This window comes from Colias eurytheme, chromosome 9 (assembly GCF_061535395.1).
Source record: "Colias eurytheme isolate Ceu_HAF_F1 chromosome 9, ilColEury1 Martin Lab GWU primary, whole genome shotgun sequence".
NCBI classification, from domain to species: Eukaryota; Metazoa; Arthropoda; class Insecta; order Lepidoptera; family Pieridae; genus Colias; species Colias eurytheme.
Window position 1 is genome coordinate 6,573,237 of NC_142988.1, and position 22,567 is coordinate 6,595,803.

A 22,567-nucleotide genomic window follows, 5' to 3' on the forward strand; every position below is an offset into this window, starting at 1 on the left:
GCCACTTCGCGCATCTATGCAACATTCCAGACAGATCAGGTTCGCTTCGCACATTTATTAGGAACCAGAAAATTGTAAAATTGTACCTTAAAACTGTACTTTATTCTGCTCGTTTCATAGGGCAACATATCGATACAACATAGTAATGTGTAATATGAGACATTATGACGGAATAACTCTTTGAACGCTGAAGGACATGAGTAGGTACCTAGCCGTCTAACAAAAATGCATTCAGGAGCACGAACGCAAAAGTGCCGCGGGTACACATCAATGCATTTTCTTGCATTACATGTTGTATATGTAATGAATGAGAATTTTTGTATACTTACGCCTTTTTATAGTTTAGAATTAACTATTCGCAGAAAAATGGATATTCGATAGCCTTATATAATATACATAATGTATTGTACGATTTCCTCGTAACTCGTTAATTTTTTTTAAATGTATACATATAGACGATTGCAACAGCTTCTGCATAATAAGATATCTAAATCATGATAAAAAAATTACAAATGATTATGAAAAATGCAGTCAATCGTATCTTCTATTCAATAAAAAAGTGCATCAATACCTGGTGGTATGTTGTCGCTTCGAAAGTAAAATTTCTATGAAAATCGATGCCAACCATCTCCGAAATTATTCTTATTTTCTTAAATGTACGGTGTACCTAGTATACATGGTATCATTTTATATAGAAAAAGAAAAAATAAAATGAATCTATGTTTTATTTTTTTCTCAACATTTAAGGCGTGGAATTTATTTGCATAGAGTAGATACTGAAAAACAGCATTATGTTTTAACAGTATATTACTGGTAGTATAATTAAAGTGCTCTCTAAAGTGCATTTTTAGAGCAACAAGCCAGCGGCGACCGCGAGCGGTGGTAAACATCGTTCATAAAGGTTCCAGTCTCAACTCGGTACAAATTCAGTAGCGCTCAGAAGCAGCTGCCAGAGCTCTCTTGTATGGGGGGTTATTAATATTAAAACGTGTGTGCCGCCCGAGTAAATACGGGCAATGAGGTATCGCAGTACGCTAAGGTTCAATGCCTCTCTCTCCCTTGCTCTACTTATGCATTGAAATTGTTTTATCGCCATTTACTTGTAAAAAAGATAATTGAGAAATGATAACACTTAACCCCTGTTTACGGAAATGCTTTAACAATAGTTTTAAAGTCTTTTTAAGAGTAATTGAAGTATAATTTATTTTTAAAATATTTATTACCATTAATAAGTATGCAGACAATTCAACTTTGATTCCGTTTTATTACCATAAAATAAATCGGGTCTCTAAATTCAAACTTGCGGTTCCGCGGACCAGTAAACCTACCCAATTTGCAACCCTTTTTTATTATTCAAGGTGAAATGGCGCAGAGACCACCTCATAGAATTCGCATGGACGAGGGTTGTGTCAATATAAAATGAATATAGACATCTAAATTACTTAACTTTACACTGTTTGGAATTTGTCTTGCTTTTTATTTCGGGGTTACCTACGTCACTATAATCATATAATGATATAATAATTTACTATAACCACGTTATTCTAGTACAACGTGACCAATGGAATAAGTGAGTTGTACTAACTGGCTGTTATAAATATGTACTTTATTTCTCCACCCGCAACAAAGCAAACATAATTCACCATAAAATTTATTTGAGAAGGAATGAAGGGCACGTGTTGCTAATTTTCACTTTACGGGAACCGTGAGTTCATACCGTTTGCAACGTTTCTGACTGGGTTATTAATCAATAGCAAACAAATTGTAATAAGCTTAATGAAGTCTTGCTTAATTTATGGAATTAATCATTCACTTTATGTTTCTAAGGGCCGATTTTTCAATGCTTGGATAAAACTTATCCGTCCAATAAAGTATTACACGATAATATTAAAATGTCACGTAAACTGTCAAATACGGGCAATTAGAATACGTTTTTAAAATGGTAGTTAGTTTTATACATTATTCGACGAATAAGTTTTATCCAAGCATTGAAAAATCGGCCCTAAGTAGCCGATGTTACATATAATTCATTTAAATAATTAGTATTTATTGTTTGTAAATCTTAAGGAACCTGTTCTTTATGAACCTAATAAAATTATTTTTTGAGAATTCCCAAAATATTGATTAATCTTTCATTTAAAAAATGTTACCAAATTACCTCAAAACTATAATAGAAGGAAGGGAGAGGTTCATATATGATATATTTGCTTAAAATAGAAAATTATAAATATGGCTATGAGCAAAACAATTTGCTATTTTATACTGTGACGTTATACTTGATCATTAATTGGAGGTGGTAAGTAACTAAGTATTTTATTTTATTATTAGCATTAAAGTATTCATGTACCATCTACATCAAAGTATACGTGCCGTTTCTTAGTGTGCTTATTATTTAAGTACCTTGAGAGTAAAGAACTTAAAACACGCCAATGGTTAATGCATGCAGTAATATTTTAAAGCAAAATTGAATTAAGATAATTAAAGAAGCTAAGTAACTGGGTAGTAACATGTTCACATTAGAAATTCATATCCATCAAGTAAATGACATTACGTTTATTACTATAGGTAGATACTCGAGCCTTGGGTATAAATTACGTCGTCGTATGTATATCTTATATATAAAATTCTCGTGTCACAATGTTAGTCTGCATACTCCTCCGAAACGGGTGGACCGATTCTCATGAAATTTTCTGTGCATATCGGGTAAGTCTGAGAATCGGCCAACATCTATTTTTCATATGTACCACGGGCGAAGCCGGGGCGGACCGCTAGTTTTTATGTAATAATTACTAATAACCATATTATGTTATTAATATATACAGTATATGTAATGAAATAAATTTGTTACAAGTTCTTCGCCTATGAACTTCATCGCATTTTATAAAAAAAAAATCATACATAATATTACTGCTAAATTTCATAACATATCAATACTTCCATAAAAAGCACATGTTTTCGGATTAGTATTGTTTTATTATATCAAATATGTACTTAACTAAAAATATAACGCTCATTATTATTCGGAAATTAACAACCCATTTAATATACAGTATGACATACCCAATATCCATTACCCATACTAAGCGTTATCATGCGGTGTTTGTGTGCATAGGATTTTGAAAGAATATTAAACTTACTTAAATTGAGCCTGACGAGGTTGAAACAACTGACACGAATAATAGGATCGATTAATTTCTATTTTTACTCTCAAACGTGGCACGGTTCAGAGGGTTGGTTGGCCTATGCAAAGTGTGGCTTATGATCCACAAAGAAAGTCGAGGAGTGACAATTCTGGATTTCTGGAGTCGGCATACAGAAATGCTTTCTATCAGAATAGGTACATAATATTCTACAATAGACGAAAATTTATAGTCTACTTATTTATATTTATTCTTTCTAGGTTTCGCACTAATGTAAACATATATCATTAAACACGGAAAATATAATTTAAGTCAATAGTTGTGTAGTCAATACTTAGCGATTCAAGTACTAACATAATATCATCTTACCTTCATACATGAGTAAGCTTAATGATGTTATAGGTACGACATTAACAGGTTGTTTGAATTGCTTTTTAAAAGTTTTATGTTATTAGTACTAATAAAAAGTGCAATCCGTCGTCTACGTTCACATATTAGTTAAAATCTCTCCGATTTCCTTCCAGTTTTTCCTGTCCTTGATTTAAGAAAAACTTATCTGAGCGAAATTAATAAGGTCCAAGGTAGGCTGTAAACGAGATAAACTTATTAAGACTTTATTAACATTTTCTGTACCATTACCACAGTATTGCGCTTCCCAGAAACAGAAGAAGAACAGTTATGTATAATGGAGTTAATACGAAACAAAGGCGTCATGAATCAAAAATTGTTAAAGACTCAGAAGTTTTCCTTTCAAAAATTAAGGATATTAAGCCTATATAGGTACTACAAGACGATAACTTCATACATTTCCTAGTCTTTATAAGACATGTCTGTCTACCTTGTATATAATAAAAACTAGAAAGTACCTTACATAGCCTAAGTTACTTGGCGAGTGACCGTTGGGTTAAATTGTAACGGGATGATTCATGAACGTACATATTTTGTAATTGCAATAAATCCTTTAGGCTTTAACGGTATCCTGAGGATTTATTTAATGCTTAGGATGAAGTTTTGGTTGCTTTTATTTTTTTTATATACTTAATGTGTTCGGTTGCTATATATTCACTTGATTAATGTTGAGAATGTTGTTACTTATTATTAAAATAGAAAAATCTTAGGCCACGTATCGGCTTACCATCAGGCGAGATCGTGGCCAAGCGCTTCCCTATCATATAATAAAAAATAAAAAATCTATAGAAAGTCGGTCTGTTTTGTGACCTTCCTTTAAAAGCATTAAAACATTAATATAACATTGAAACGTACCGTCTAAAGGCTAATATCTCACAATTACGAATGAAAATTCAAAAAAGTCTCCTTAAAACATAACGTATAATATTTATCTGCTGCAATTATAATATCTTCTCATCGGTAAACCACTATCTGGCTGACCTTTTAATTTTACCGAACCAACGAGCTGAATTTACTTTTGCAACATTGCAGTTTCAGCAAAGCCGCTATCGCAAATCTGTGTTTTAATTGTGGTTAAATACTACATATGGATAACGTCAAACTTATAATCACCTATTTATGCGGGTAATTAAATTTTGTGTATGCCATTACACTCAAATGATTTTACTCTTTGAGCTAACAATAAAAAAGTATTGTATCGCTTGGGACGTCCAAATGAATGACTTGTAAGGTTTCCATTCTACATGCGAACAAAGCATGCGATGACGAAAGGTTTCTCTGGTCAATACAGCAAGAGTACGCGGCGGGTGTGGTAGGTCGAATTACACTAGCGACCGGCGTAACTGGCCACTAGCGAGCCACAAGTTGCAACCGGCTTATTAGAGTACAAAATATACAAAACTCAGAAGACAATACAAGCGGAAGCAACGGGAGCGGTTCTCATCGTTTGTTGACCAAACCATGTTATCGAATATTCTCTGTATACAACGCATTCAATTATTCCCCAATTTATTGTTTCCTGACTCTACTCATAAAATGTAAGTCATTATAAAATCATTTCACATGGCTATTTATCATCATTCATCATCACTAGCTTCTGATTACTTTCCTTCATTTCTTACAAACTATACACGATACATGATTGAAATTCTGATATAGTTTAAGAATTCGTCGAATAAAAAATGGCCTTCTGTGGCTCTCTATTAGTATGTTAGTGGTCTTATAGCAGCGGCGTTACGTGCCATTGGTGTGAGTCACGTAACGGAAACGCTCCTTTACTTCGAAATACTTGCCTCAATGCATTTTACATATTGAGATGTTTGGTTTTAAGTAATTACCTTATATCGTCGCCGTAGAAGAGAAATCGAACAACTAGCATTTTTTCCAAAATCTACTTTTTTGCATTATATTAAAGTTTAAAGTTGGCCGCATCTTTTGACCTTACCCTCGCTTTGAAATCTCGTTTTGTTCGTAAGATATAAAAAAAAGTAGGGTTCTGTAACAAAAATGAACATTCAATAATGGAAGTATAAATTGAGAAGAAAAATTGAATAACTGACTAATAAATGATTAACTTTCAAGATAAACCCATAAGGTGTTAAATAAAATGCATAATGAGCGGTAATCATTTTCGCCTCGCCGCAAATTCTGAGAATGCAAAAAGAAAGATGTGGCAAAAACGAACAATGTACATTATTTAAAAAAAACACTATTTTTTACGATCGTACGATCGCTGAAACCACAGATTGTGAAACAGACTTTCAGGAACTAAGGGAGCATGGTGAATCGAAAGAAAACGAACAAGGTAGAGCAAATAAAGAAGGCAGAGAAAATGAAGAATCTAAAAAAATGAAGATGCTAAAGACAGCGAAGATGCAAGAGAAAATCGAGAAGTTGGAGATAACGACCAAGCTAGGGATCATTATCCCATAGGAGCGTTTCATGTAACATTTTTGGATAATTCTCGTTTTATTTTTAAAAAGTTATTTTTGTCATTTTACTCATTAGGTATAGTACTTTCAATGTCAGTATAAAGTTTTTTGATATCTGTAATACCTAGTTATGGAATAATCGCCTGCGCACACTTTACGATTATACCTGATGGAATTCCAGCCATAGTTCTTAAAACCTGTGCGCTTGAACTTGCTCATGTTTTGACACGCCTCTTTCGCCTTTCGTTGGAATAGTACCGAAATCATGGAAACTTGCCAACGTGAGGCCTGTGCCCAAAAAATGCAGTCGTGCCGATCCTTCCAACTACAGGGCAATTTCAGTCACGTCCATACACGTCCATACTGTGGAACGTGTACTGAACAGCCGGCTCCTGGCACACCTAGAAGCGAACGACCTCCTCAGTGACCGACAATACGGGTTCCGCCGAAACCGTGGACCGCGGACCTGGGGATCTTCTAGCGTACGCCACCTACATCTGGAGTGAGGCCATCGAGAATCATGGTGAAGCACTTGCTGTCTCCCTTGATATCTCGAAGGCCTTTGATAGGGTTTGGCTTATTGGCAAGCTTCCATCCTACGGTCTGCCTGCTGGTCTCTGCGGCTGGATCTCAGATTTTTTAAGAGACCGGTCGCTTCGCTTCTACCCGGTCGTCGGCCGTCGACGGCTGCTGGTCCGACCAAATGGCTATAAATGCCGGAGTACCTCAGGGATCAGTTCTTTCCGCAACACTCTTCCTGCTACACATCAACGATCTGCTGAAACCCGGTATCTATGGGTACGCAAACGATAGCACTATTGTGGAGAGATATGTATCCAACGCGCGAGCCAGTACGGCACAAACTCAGTCTCTACGGGAGGCGATGGTTGATCGCATGAACTTGTCCTTACAGGCGGTCTCCGACTGGGGCGATGCCAATCTGGTCAAGTTCAATGCGTCTAAGACCCAGGCGTGTCTATTCTCCGCTAAACTCCGTCCATTCCACCTGAGTCCGAATTTCCAAGGTGTGTCCGATAACTAGCCACCTCGAGCTTCTTGGTATCACCTTAACGCCTACTCTGAACTTTGGTTCCTTCATAGAATCAAAAGCCCAAGTAGCCTCAAAAAAGCTTGGAACTCTGGCGAAGGTGAGACAGTATTTCAGCCCGGGACAGTTGCTCAACCTTTATCAAGCACAAGTCCGATCGTGCATGGAATACTGCTCTCACCTCTGGGACGGTTCCGCCAAGTACCAGCTGGAGGCGCTTAGGCGATAGAGAGGCGTGCCAAGAGGCTCATAAACGACGATGACCTAGTGGCAAAAAACTCCAGAGCCTCGGTCATCGCCGCAGAGTGGCCAGCTTATCGGTCTTCTATCGGATACACTTTGGAGAGTACGATGCGGTACTGCACGATCTTCTTCACGATGAATTATCAGTTATCACACTTTCAAATGTTTTTTTTTTTATTTTTTATTGAATGTATTTTTTTAGTAATTATCAGTCATTCATATACAAAGATTTATTCAATTTTCAAAACTTTAGATTATCCGAAAAAATTAGACAAATGTTCTTCATATATTTTATTTGCAGAAGAATAATTGAACAATGTTAATTATCATTTCGATTTAAAACTGATTGTCTTTAACTCACACGGACAAAACTGAACAACTAACTTAATAAAGTAGATAACTACATGTAAGTTCCGAAATCTCGTTGGAGCAAAATTAGATAACTTTTAAATTATTTCTTAAATATTAAGGTAACATGATATCGGGTTTACAATAAACTAAAAACATGCATAACTAACCCTTTAATAACATATAAAAAAACCTACAGTAAAAATGTTAACAGTAAAATATTTATTTCGGTTTTTGTGAAAAAAATACACTAAATCGGCTTTTTCTCGTAAAAACAGTTTTGTTAGTTATCTAATTTCTCTTCTACGGCGACGATATGTTTGATCAATGTTTAAGCCCAAAAACAAATGATCGCATTTGTTTAATGTTTTCAATCTAAAAACAAGCTACATGTACAGCTTTATAGCTCAGAGTTGCATGTTTAATTAACTTTAGGCAAAAAGTAAACGTAAACAAATTTTATTAAACATCTGCGTTCTACTGTTTTATAATCAAACTTCGTGGAACAATTCTCCTTTAAGCCTTAACTGAAACAAAATTAGGCCGCTTGTTCATACCAAGGAAACGTAACTTACGAAATATGAGTTCATTTATTTAACTGAACAAAGTCGACGTTAGCTATTTATTGAGATTGTTGATTTTCCTAAATGATAAAATACCTATATAGATATAAGATCAACATTTAACGAGGATGTCTGATTGAATCTTGGACAATGGAGACGTAAATACTTAAAGTTTGCGAAACAGTTGAAATATTGGCATTTAGCCAAAACTGGCATTTTAGTTCTGTTCTAGACTTTGAGATGCTTTTGTAAACGTGTAAATAACTTAAATATCTACGGTATGCTAATTTGTCAATCTCATATCTACTTTACATACTTATTTTGCTTATTTTATAATGTTTAATCATTTTTAAATTAAAGCCACTACATAATACATATTAAGAAAAAGTCTAGTAAAATAAGGAAATTAAGAATTCCCCTAAGCATTCGAAAAAATTACTTTTGGATATAAAAAAAGATGTACGTACATACTGATACTCGTATATTGTAATTTGTATGATTTTTTTATTTATTTTATTCTCTCGGTATTAGGTATTATAATTTTTACATAGTAGATACCATAGACTATATACTTATTACAGTAGATACCTAACTATGTGTTCGCAAATAGGGCTCCTATTTAATTCATCTAAGCGTGACGATGACAAACAAAATTCGTCGTTAGACGCATTATCCATGAAGATGACAGATGTAAATCCAAATATAAATTTCCACGAAAATAAATGACTTTGTTGACCCGGTTAGAAGATTATCTCTCTTTTAACCCCTGCTCATAGCAATCGCATTAGTTAAACGCAAAATAAATATAAAAAATAGTATTTCACAAATTCGTACGAGTTATTCCACCTTAAGTTATTAAACGTTAGATTGTTCAGACAAAGCGATTTAAGTGTAGCGATAACTACGTTAACTTAAATACTATGAACACACGTAAACACGCGATTCGAGTAAACTGAGTTTTTAATAGTAAAGCTTTTTATGGAGCTTAGTTGTGTGGTGTAGAGTTATTTTCAGACGATTCTCGCTTTTATATGGCATTTAGTACTAAAAGTGCCTAGGTACTGAGTACTTTAATTTACTACCTCGGATAATTAAGTACGTTGTATTGGTAAACGTGAAACCAAACTCGTATTTCACTATTCGATGCTCATGACTAGACATCGGATTATATGCATTTGCATATTTGCATATGCAAATGCATAAAACTCTCTAATTACGGCGTTAGTGCATATTATAGCCTTTTTCCCCAATCGTGCATATTTCGTTAAGTAGCGGGAGTTTTGATTGGTCGTCTAACCTTTATTAGCCAATCAGAACGCTCAGCGAGTAAACCAACCCTATTTTGGCATGGTAAAATGGCAAAAAATTACAAAATGGGCTCCATTTTAAGTAATTTTTGAGCCATTAAAAATAGGGCTAGATTACCCTTTTGGGGCTAAAAACTTAAAACACGGGTTGAATTCCAAAAAAGGGCTAGATTTAGCCCGGAAAGGTCTAAGGTGGCAACACAGGGCTCGCAGGTGACAAAAGTCACAAATTTGCGCTCGAAAATTTGGTTAAAATGCTAAATTGTATATTGGCACAAAAACTATACTTAATTTCAAGAAAATTTCACTGTTTTTGTACAATCTTTGATTTAAATTTAAAATTAATAAAGGTTTTTTGATTTTGTATTGTGCATATTTTAGGCATATCAGTCGTTTTTAGTGCATATTTCGGTCTTTTTTAGTGCATATTTGCATGCATATTTTGGCATTTTGTTAGTGCATATAATCCGATGTCTACTCATGACTATTTGATGATGATCTTCTGAAATACCTACTGACCGAGTTTGATATGAGATATCGTTTATTGATTTCTATGAACATATCTTTAGACAGCAAATCTTTATCATTGGATACCTCTAAATAAATTATTTTCAATATTCCTGATTCTACGAAGTATCAATAAATGCTGCGTAAAAACTTAGGTTGCTCACCTCCATACATAAAATATGTTTTGTCAATAGTAAATTTCTTTGCATTATATTCTTTATTGCACGCCTCATAAGCGAAGCGTTGAGGTGGGTACTACTGTCACTTCGCGCAAAACATCTGATTTTTCAAACTTAAAATGTCTTTATGTATCATACATTGCACTTGTAAGATAATACATACACACACATATTAAGAAAAAACACTATTTTTAACATTCATGATATTTTTGATGTCATTTTTGTTATTTAAACTAGTTAAAAAACAGTTTAAAAAAGTTCTGTCTTGGACGTCCGTGTGTCTGTATGTGCGGAGGATTTTCTTGTTAACACGATAGCGACCGAAATACTTTACTAATCGAGTCTTTTTTTTCTCTTACGCTTGAGTATGCTCAGGAATAGAACCCTTTCATTTTTCAGGGTCTGATTCGATGTGGTTTAATTGTTATTAATTAAACAAAAATAATAATTAATAAATAATTATTAAAAAAAATTATGAGGCGTGCACTTTTGGATTTTCCAAACTATTTTTATACCTATTACAGATGACGGAAACCAGATATAGCAGATTAAAATTCCTGAATTAGCATAGGAATATGCGGATTCAGACGTAGATATAAAACGAACAGGTTCATTCGTTTTTACTTTTTATAAAATTAAGATAAAACGCAAGCAATAATTCTTTTTTTTTTTAATCGGTCGCGTTGTTATCTATTTGTATAACGTACTTTCTGAATGTTTGTTTCAAATATCCAAGGATTTAACAACAGTTTAAATATTTACTAGGAAACTAGGTTATTCGAAAAGTATACCTACATATTCAGCTGCAGCGTAACGTTCCTCGTCATATCTTATCACTTATTATCAACGTTGATTACAAGTACTCATCGTCACCCTATTAACGCCCAAGAGCACAATAGCTTGATTCATGATATTTATATTGCGTGAAACATGGGATAAAACTATCTGCCGTGTCTGCCCTTGGTCTAGTTAAAATACACAAATTGTATACTCTATCTGCATTAATCTAAACATTAACTTTGTTTAAAAACTATTTTTGAACAACTATGAATTAATGTAAATATTTAATTAGATTAACTATAACGTAACCGCTCTACATCCAAGGTATTGTTTCAATATTTTTTTACGTTATCACCACACTCGATAGCTATGTTCCGCTCTTGGAAACGGAAGTAAAGGCTTCGTATGTGTGGATAAACGGCACTAATAAGTATTCTTCCTGAGCTCCTTCCCTCTTAATTTAATAAAAATTCATGCCTATATACATTATACAACATTAGACGTGGATCCTGAATAATTTGCTGTTAGAAATAAAAACAATATCAGATTTACTTTATTTTTGCTGAATTTCGCATTATGTGTATATTAATAATTACATTATCTTATTCATATTAATCCAAAATATTGTTCAATTATAATAAAGCATTAACAATAATTAAAATCTCCTATTTTTAGTTTGTGGATTCTTGATTCATAAACAGTCTTACTTGTTTGTTTTTATCTGGGCCAGCTTTAATGCAGTCAATCAATAGAACATCTAAACAAATGCCGCTTCCCGGACATTACAATATAATCTTTTTCTTTGAATCAGGAAACATTAGCCAGAACATGGAATGTTGTATAATATCCACCGTAAAATCATTAATTAGTGTTACACTGTTTCGTGGTTCTTTACATATTTGTAACTTTCTACATTAATATTAAGTAACTTTCTAAACGTAATAATAAACTATATCTTCATGAACGTTAGTTATTTACCTCTTACTCTCATTTTTATTTAAATTACTCCATCGTTTTGCTGTTGCCTATTCAAATATCAGTAACATGTATTATCATCATTCATTTGATATATTGGGTAAGTTAAATTGTGTTTGGATAAATATGACATTGCACGAATACTGAACAAGCTATTGTCTTAACCCGCAATATATCCTGCATAGAATTTCATCCAAAACAATATAATTTATATATAAAACAACTACATATTATGTATTAATATAGAGTTATGTTATGATATGTTAATTCTATCCGAAGATCCAAATAGATATACCTACTGACTACTGTAATATCTCCCTCACATAGCATTTAGGATCATAAAAAACGCGTTCAAATTTTATCCTTTTTAACTTCCGACTAAAACCAATATGGGCCTGATATATAAATCTTATCTAGTATAGTATTATATATCTGTGGTTATATATTTTTATGTAACTAAAGATTGATATCGGAAGAAAAAAGGATCCCACCTTCAAACCCATTCAAAGCTCTATAATATGTTACGATCATTGCTAAGAACGTGTGAAATTATTAGTTCCGCATCTATGTTAAGGGAACTGCTATCATTTATCAATATGGCTTTACGCAATGTTAACACGGAAACAAATGTGCTTTTTACTCGTTTCTTTGTTTTGGTTAATAATATCACAAATAATATCGTCAATTGCGCTAATAAAAGAAACATGGTTCGTAGGTAGAAGTTTGCAAAATACCCTTAAGAGGGGGCATAAAGCAAAATAACCATTTTTTTTTCATAAACAAATTATATTAAAACATTTGCAAGATATTTGTCAGAGCATTTTGTGTAATTACTTTTAGTTTTGGTTTTATCTGCGATAAACCACTTTTGGCGCTCTTTTTTTCTCGAGATAAAACGTTTGGTTTTGTTAAGATAAAAGTGGTTTATCGCAGATAAAACCAAAACTAAAAGTAATTACACAAAATGCTCTGACAAATATCTTGCAAATGTTTTAATATACATAATTGTTTATGAAAAAAAATCATAATAAGTATTACCACAGTATTACTATTATTTATATTGTAATACTGTGGTATTAGACTGGGGTAGAAGCCTTTGAAAATAATGAAAAGATAAAAAAAATCGCAGTCGGATGAAACCTATTAGAGAAGGAGGGGAATATGATAAAAATGTAAGGAAAAATAAATTACGGTCAATCCGAGTTCGGGAAGCGGGAGGGGGGAGCTTTTAAGAGAAAAAAATGGTTTCTCTCAATTTCCGACAAAACTACAAGTCCTATAGAAAAAAGTTTAATGGCAAAGTTGTAGGTAATTAAAAGTTCTACAACTTTTTTATTTACAATTTTTTCACATAACCTAAAAATTTAGGTGAAAAATTCAAAAAACCAAGTTTTTGGTCTTTTATTTCTATCTACTTCAAAATTTATTTTTTTTCTACGAAATTTGGTGGAAACTTACTTTATTATGTCCCAAATACACTGTAATTTATTTGATTGAAAATATTTATTTTTTCGCCTTATTTTGAATTAATACCAAAAAAACAACCTAATTTTCAATCGAAAAGTCACCCGTCAAAATATCAGCTTTTTTCAAAAACTTGGGGTGCCTTTTATTCATTGAAATCTCTACTTTCATATGGTGTAAAAAAAATGAACACCACCATAGTAAATGTTCCCAGGAAATGCATACAAACAGTCTGAAAATTAGCTTTTACTAAATCAGGCACAATTCTTGAACTCTATATCTTCTCTTGTATCGGCTTTTCGGTAATATTTCAAAAGAAAAATAATTATCTGTTCTAAGTTTAATATTTTACAGCATATTCAAAAGCAAAATGATGTCGATAAAAACATTTCAGGTAGTTCGAGAAGTGTGCCTGATTTAGTAAAAGCTAATTTTCAGACTGTTTGTATGCATTTCCTGAGAACATTTACTATGGTGGTATTTATTTTTTTTACACCATATGAAAGTAGAGATTTCAATGAATAAAAGGCACCCCAAGTTTTTGAAAAAAACTGATATTTTGACGGGTGACTTTTCGATTGAAAATTAGGTTGTTTTTTTGGTATTAATTCAAAATAAGGCGAAAAAATAAATATTTTCAATCAAATAAATTACAGTGTATTTGGGACATAATAAAGTAAGTTTCCACCAAATTTCGTAGAAAAAAAATAAATTTTGAAGTAGATAGAAATAAAAGACCAAAAACTTGGTTTTTTGAATTTTTCACCTAAATTTTTAGGTTATGTGAAAAAATTGTGAATACAAAAGTTGTAGAACTTTTAATTACCTACAACTTTGCCATTGAACTTTTTTCTATAGGACTTGTAGTTTTGTCGGAAATCGAGAGAAACCATTTTTTTCTCTTAAAAGCTCCCCCCTCCCGCTTCCCGAACTCGGATTGACCGTAATTTATTTTTCCTTACATTTTTATCATATTCCCCTCCTTTTATAATGGGTTTCATCCGACTGCGATTTTTTTTTGTTTCAAAAATTATCTACTCTAGTCTATATTACCATGTCAAGTAGAAAACGTAAAAGTGTGAAAATTAGAGCTAACTTGGTGATTTTTTTTATCGAGTCAATTTTAATATTTTATGTTTTTGATTAAACAGAATCGTTGAGCATATCATCTAGTTTGATATATATTTTATTTTTTAGATTTGGTCTTGAATATTACACGTATTATCTAGTAGAAGATTGGTAATTTTGCTTTATACTCCTTCTTAAGTGAAAACTTAAAAATTGTTCTACGATTTGTTAATTCCAAAAACAGCTTTCTATAATAATATCTTTGTAAATAAGGCTCAAAACTGCAATTATACATTCAAATATCGGTCTGTCGTGATCATGTCGTGATGCTAATAAATTCGGTCAATGAGCTGTGTTTCACAGCCACTTAAGCGATCAACTTCTTAATATACGGCGCGACGCTGCATTGCTCTTTAGCTGTGTCAACAAAACCTCTTAACGAATCTTAGAAATTGAATCATATAAGACTTATAGAGCATTAATAGTTTGAACAATCTCTCCCATAGTCATCTGTGATACACGTTTACAATAATATGCCAGTTGATGACGCAAGTTGCGTTGCGACATTCTTTTATTAGTCGGAAGCATTGGTCGGAATCTAAAATTGATTTGGATGTAAAAACAACAAAGTGGCAGATGTGACTTTATACGTACGCACCGAATATTGCTAATTAGCAATTATCATTATAATATTTTCGAATTGCCTCTAGTTCTATAATGTGTGTAAATTTTAGAAAAAAATTAAACGTGAAGTAGGTATCTAATAAAATAATCAGTTATAAATTTAATTTTATACCTGATTTTTATAATGAAAGAAAAGCCTACATTTTGCCTTGATTTAATTAATTAATTAAATCAAGTGCGTACTAAAACACACGTAGTGAAGGCACGTGAACGGTTCCTAAAATCCGTAGTATAAGTGAAACAGATAGTTATTATATTTATTTGATTTGTATTGTGTTCTACACAAAGTCATAGTACAATGAATATAGCTATAATATTTGCAGCCGATCCCCTTCATTTGCTACGGTCACTCAACTTGGTCCACTATAGATCACAAACTAATTACGTCTACTTGTAATAATTTAATAATTCCAATTTTCATCATACTAGTTAGCAATCATCGAAGAAAAACTGGACATTAAACATTTTATAAATCTAGCGAGTTACACAGACAGTACTCTAAGAACTTCCACTTTCGGGCTTATTTCGTAATAAAATAAATCTTATAATAAAATTTGCAATAACTCTATGAATTTTTGTTGTTTCAGCACAAATGCAACCACCACGGTTTACAATGCAGCCATCATCTTCAAATAGCATAGTTCGAGAAAGCACAACAAAGATATTACAGTGTTCCGCAATAGGTAAGGATTGAAACAAAATTAACAAAGAATTTACTCCGGTACATTTGTGGGTACATTTATCAAAGCAATTCTATTCGAACTTTTACATATTTCGTATTTAAACTTATTTTTAGGTATTCCTCAACCGATGTACAGGTGGCTTAAAAATGGTGTGCCACTGGGCGACTATTCTTCCGAACTTTTTTATAAAATTCAAAATACACAAAGACAAGATGCTGGAGCCTATCAGTGTATAGCAAAGAATGATGTTGGTGCGATATTTAGTGAAAAAAATAATATTGTTGTCGCATGTGAGTACTCTTTTATATCATACATATCTGTCAACTTACAATAATAATTATATTTTTTATTTATGTATTTATTTATTTATCAGCTTAACGTTAACTTGTTATGTACTGTATATACACGCCTTAACCATTAGAGGATGCATGGGGCCACCCAAGAAGGACTTGCACCTGTTAGCAATTGCGACATCGCGCACACCTGCGATTCCAGAGAGTGTTGCGGCAATCATCGCCACCGCGACGCTGTAGTTGCTCCGCCGTGGACGACGAGCACTCTTTGTTCCAACATCGAACGGGAGGGACGTAGTTTAAGTTAGGAATAATTTATCATGTAATTTTTTTTACAATAAATTATTAATAAGTAAATTTCGGTTTTTTTTGCGCCTTCGCGGGCCGGTCGATATAATTGGCGCAGTCTTGTGGATAATCCTTGAGAGCCGTCTCTCGGAACGCGAAACTTCAAGCATCGAGTATCGCTATTCCATCGGAGGGACGACGACGGGGATCCAGAACCTACACCATTGGCCACCGCAACGCGAAGGGTATCCAAACATTGATACTGCAGGAAAGGCCGAAATTTAAATCCTGTAAGTACACTAATTCTCTTAGTGACTTGCCATTCCTAGATTTGTAAGTTTTCCTAGATTACCCATTCACGGGAACCGAGGAACTGTAGTGCGTAGGCTTAAAATATATTAATTCATCGAGAATTAATTGTAGAATTTTACAAAATCAATTTGTAAAATTCAAATATATAGATATTAGGTTGATAAAAGATTAATAAATTTAAATATCAATTAATTACGAATTTATTAATTTTCGAATTTTACTAATTAATTCATTTTATAATTCAAATATATTAGGTAAAGATTATTAATTTTTTATATTAGTTTAACGAAGTAAATAAATTTAATTAAATTTAATACATTTTATATAGGTAATACAGATATTTAAAATGTCAGATTTGGATAAAATTTTTAATGCACTTAGACTTTTGCCAGAATTTGATAGTAATGTTAAATAAATTACACAAATTTTATGGCAAAGAGCAAATCCTTCAAGTTAATTATAGAGAATATATAGAAATATAGTAATAGTTTTTACGTTCCCGGTTGTCCTTCCTACTACCTTTGAATTATTTAAATTATCCATAGTTCCTAATAAAGATAGTAAAGTCCTAATTCCACCCTATCCTTTTGTGGCAATTCACGACGAGGATTTTATGTACATGGAGGCAGAATGCCCGAAGTCTGGCCTAGGGTATCTATGTGAGGACAAGCTGAACCATCATCGATCCAAAAATGACTGCGTGTATCACCTTATTACCACGCAACGAGTCGTCGCATCTTGTCTCTTCACGCCTGTGGAGCTCGGAGCACCCGCACTAGAAAAATTAGACGACGCCCACTACGTCATCAGTTTCCCCAAGCCATCAAAAATTCACCTATCATGCTCGCAAGATCAATATGACGTCATTAAAGGAAGCTACTTAGCCACAATACCCAAAAACTGCATTCTTCAAACGGAGGCTTTCAAGATAGTCAATCGAGAAGACCATATCAAAGGACAGATAATGAAAATTGCAAACCTGCCAGATTCCAGCCAATATAATACAGATGAAAAAGTTCTGAAGTTGAATTCGATAAATTTGGATAAATTACACGCTAGTAACAGAGCTATATCAATGGAAATGCCTATCAGTACCAACAACGGATACGAGATTCTCTATATACAGCCTTCCATCATACCGATATATGTTATATTAATAACGAGTGCAGTTGCCCTAGTGACATGGTACGTCGTACGGAGAGTGCGTACATCAAAACCTAAAACTACGAGTGTTCATGGTAATCAAAAAGAAGAAATAGAACATCAATCGGCGGAGTGTGAAATTTCAGCGATATTAACGAGCCTTGCCCGCCAATAATCGCTGAACTTCAGGAGGGAGGTGTTATGTACTGTATATACACGCCTTAACCATTAGAGGATGCATGGGGCCACCCAAGAAGGACTTGCACCTGTTAGCAATTGCGACATCGCGCACACCTGCGATTCCAGAGAGTGTTGCGGCAATCATCGCCACCGCGACGCTGTAGCTGCCCCGCCGTGGACGACGAGCACTCTTTGTTCCAACATTGAACGGGAGGGACGTAGTTTAAGTTAGGAATAATTTATAATGTAATTTTTTTACAATAAATTATTAATAAGTAAATTTCGGTTTTTTTTGCGCCTTCGCGGGTCGGTCGATATAATTAACTCTATACAAAATTATTAATGTATATTATGAAGATTTCGAAGATCATAAATAATATTTTAAATAAGTAAAATTACATTTTATTTTATTTCATTTTCATATATTCCTCGCCCACATATCGTTAATGTTCTGTTAATGTATATTTTAAAATGAATTTCATTCAAGTTCTCATTAAGTATAGACCCGTACCCGACCGGGTTCTTTAATGAGATATGGTTTTAAAACATTTTACGTTGCAGATATGGGAGTTTTTGAAAATTCCGTTGAAACACTAGTGACTGTTGAATCTGGAAAAGCTGCTATACTAAACCTTCCACCCATTGCATCGGAGCCACCTCCATCTGTTATTTGGCAAGATGAAAACGGCGTCAATGGTGTATTGCGATACGATCAGAAATATGTTATCACTGATAAACACCAGCTTGTAATTTTGTGTGCATCGCAAGATGATCAAAGAGCATATAGGTAATGAGGAGCCAAATCTATATTATTTTTTGCAATTTTTGTATGTTGTTGACAGTTATAATTACAATGTCTGATATCTTTGCTTTTCGACAGAGCTCGAGCGATCAATACTCAATTGGGTAAAGTAGAAAATAGTCCATATATCCAATTAAATGTCTTCGGAGACGACAATAGAGAAATTGCCCCAGAAATTATTATAAAACCGCAAGACACGAAGATAATTAAAGGTCAAGAGTACACGAACCTTTACTGCATAGCAAACGCACGACCACTTCATGAACTCGAAACGTTATGGTTCAAAGACGGCATATTGATCGACCTAGCTGGAGTCACCTACGATTTAAATGACCAATGGAATAGAACATTAAGTCTCATATCGGCCAATTTAAAACACACCGGGGAATATATGTGTCAAGCCAGATTAAAGACGGGGGGCTTCGCCACTGTGACTGCTTCTGCAAGTGTTACGGTATTCGAGAAGCCTGTCATGTTAACTAATCTTAAATCCGAAACGTATGGCGAATACGGAAGTACGATTGTATTGGAGTGTAATGTTCAGGGCATTCCTCTACCGGGTATTACATGGTATAAAGACGCTAGGAAAATTGCGAGTGTTGGGGCTGATGCCGGAGAGCCAGATAACGCTGATGTAGATGACGGTGGCGGGAGATATCGCGTCGAAGTAGACAGGTCCCTTGTTATAAGCGATCTAAAAATGGAAGACATGGGAATATATCAATGTATCGCAAATAACGAAGCTGGAGAATCTTCTATTTATACTTGGCTTAGAATCAAAAGTAAGTTTATCTAAATAGTATTACTTAGGCTATAATAATAATTTTTCATCGAATATTATTAATGACTACTGTAATACAGCGATGGATATTACCCGAACTCGTCGCAGTCACATGAAGTTAATAAGAATGAGGACATCTGATAAAAAAGCAAAAACTTTTAAATTTGACGCTGGCAGTAAGCTCTTTGTTGGTGTTTCCCTGCACATTTATAGATTTAGATTTTTGGTTCACAGTGTGTTTGCTTTTAAGAGTTTAATTTTTCACCGACACCGATGTAGATGCATTCTCAATTATTTATATTATTATATCAGCGACATATCAATTATGAGCCTTAAATAAATCCATTAAATAGCATGATTCAATTTCGTTCTTTTCGCATGAATTTTATTTAATTGAAATCGAAGTTTATATCTCGCGACAGCTATTATCATTTTTCTTTGCATACTTAATCATAATATTATGAGCATTGTTCTCATTTGGAGAAAGCCAATAATGTCATTTTCACTAGGAAAAGAAAGATTTATATTCAGTACTCGTACTACGGAATACTTTCATAATTACCATTGAACCATTATTCAATTTAATTTGAATGCATAAAGATTTTTCTATAGCCGCGTTTATTCTGTTTTAATTATATCTAGGTACATATTTAGGTATTTTTATTGTTAGTGCATGCAGTTTTCGTACATAATATAAATTTTTTATCTTGACACCTAATCGCTGTGTGAGAACTAACCCAATAGTTTTGCGATTTAAACGTAATAATATGAAGTGATGATGCTGATTAAGATGAAATCAATGCGTCTCCAATAAATTAGTAACTTTTTAAATCGCAAATCAATATAGATATAAAGAAGTGTTCTCATAGTGTACAAATGTAGCGCTCGTACTAACTGTACTGTGTGGCTTGTAGCCTCTCCGCCAATAATGCAAAGTGCGCCGACCAATCTTACCGTTTTGGATGGCAAGGACGCTACGATCACCTGCCGAGCCGTGGGGGCTCCTACACCAAACGTCACTTGGTACTTCAATGGTAAGATAAATAATTACAATATTTCACATATCATTCCATACCCATAGTTGTCAAATCATTAATCATCACACGCAAAATTGTTGCGTCCGTTCATTATTTATAGGTTCCTTAATTGTTATTGTGTTTAGCGATAACAATTGGCTAAAACATGTGATATACTATTAACTAGAAATTGCATTCTTATTCATGACTTCACTTGATAATAGCTTAGTCATACCATCCCGCTCACGTCAACACATCTCACACGAAAGGTAATAATTTTAAGTGGAATAGATAGTGTGCTATTGTACATTTTGTAGCGGTAGTACAATTTATCACAGCTTGATTTTGTAGTTTCATTTAGATTTAAGCGTTTCTCATTAATATGTGTACATATGATTTATACGTGACAATGTATTAATTGCACTATCTAGACATACTACTTAAAACTAGGTGGCGTAGAATAAATAAGACTTGGGACGTACCATATGCGGTTATAATTTTAATGATGTAAACTTTGACCCAATTTCAGATTCCCTAATTATAAATTTGTCTGGACGGTTGCAAGCATTGGAGGAAGGTGACTTGTTAATTACAAGTACAACCACGGCGGATACTGGGAAATATACTTGCAATCGTGCTAATGAAGCCGGCAATGTTTCGGGAGAAGCCTACCTCACCGTGCTTGGTAAACATTCGCAGATATATCTTTGAAAATAAGTATTGAGTATTGACCAATGCATCACTTATAACCTTTATGTATTTTGCAGTAAGGACTCAAATAATAGCCCCACCGGTAGATACTCGTGTTCTACTTGGACACACGGCGACGTTACAGTGTAAAGTATCGAATGATCCAAACGTCAAGTATAACATCGATTGGTTTCATAACAATCAGTGAGTATAATTTTAAAGGATTTTATTACAAACTAGCGGTTCGCCCCGGCTTCGCCCGTGGTACATAATATTTAAGTTTTCTCTACATAAGAACCATCCTCGTACTTCAAGGAATATAATAAAAAAAGAATTATCGAAATCGGTTCAGCCGTTCTCGAGTTATGCGCTTACCAACACATTTTGCGATTCATTTTTATATATAAGAAATAATATTTTATAAGTATACGATTATTCTTAATGAGCTAAGATGCCAATTAAAACAAAAACATAACGATTATTAAAGATAACGATACCAAAAGTGCTATTGTTTATCAACGTACCCCACCCCAATGTAACCATTAAGTACTTTTATGTATTTTAGAATCTAGATATAATGCAGTGATAAAGCCATTAGCTACTTCAGATATCGGATTTTGCAAAAAAACACATTATTATCTTTTATTTATTTATTTAGCTATTTTTCTTAGAAATCAGTTATAGTATAAACATGTCATGACATCATTCAGTAGTTAATATTTCGTCTGGAACTTAGTATCCAATAATTTCGATTATGGCAATGAAACCAACTTCATTTTATCACTTAACACATTACAGACCAATGACAGCTGGCTCTCGGGTATGGGTTTCGGGAGATGGTGCACTACAAGTGCAAGCGGTTCGCGCGAGTGACGCGGGCGAGTACAAGTGTATAGTGACGTCACCGGGCGGCAATCACACGCGGCGCGCGGTACTGTCCGTCATTGAACTGCCCTTTTCACCCACCAATGTGAGAGCTGAGAGACTGGATGCGACCCCGCAACGAGCTGTCAACGTTTCTTGGACGCCCGGTTTTGATGGCAATTCTCCCGTACAGAAATATATCGTACAGCGACGTGTTGTTCCTGAATTTGGTGAGTACAGGATAAAAAAGGAGCTGTGTGCCGAGCACACGTGTCAGAAGTGAAACTTCTTTGGCAAGATTCAAAGATGCCAAAATCGTCGCCATATTCCATGACGTGACGGTATGCGACTATGATGCGACCTTAAAAT

The 22,567-nt window shown here is 33.9% G+C and overlaps 1 protein-coding gene across 2 annotated transcripts in view; it reads left to right on the forward strand.

Annotated features, from left to right (window-relative positions):
- The window catches only part of sdk (sidekick cell adhesion molecule), a 46,946-nt gene that overhangs the window by 10,963 nt on the left and 13,416 nt on the right, over window positions 1-22,567 (forward strand). For both annotated transcript variants that reach the window (XM_090105913.1, XM_090105914.1), the window contains exons 2-9: window positions 15,734-15,829; window positions 15,943-16,119; window positions 18,607-18,832; window positions 18,926-19,629; window positions 20,543-20,662; window positions 21,174-21,329; window positions 21,412-21,538; window positions 22,133-22,428. In XM_090105913.1, the coding sequence (XP_089962039.1) occupies window positions 15,734-15,829; window positions 15,943-16,119; window positions 18,607-18,832; window positions 18,926-19,629; window positions 20,543-20,662; window positions 21,174-21,329; window positions 21,412-21,538; window positions 22,133-22,428 (1,902 nt within the window). The remainder of the gene's footprint in view (window positions 1-15,733; window positions 15,830-15,942; window positions 16,120-18,606; window positions 18,833-18,925; window positions 19,630-20,542; window positions 20,663-21,173; window positions 21,330-21,411; window positions 21,539-22,132; window positions 22,429-22,567) is intronic.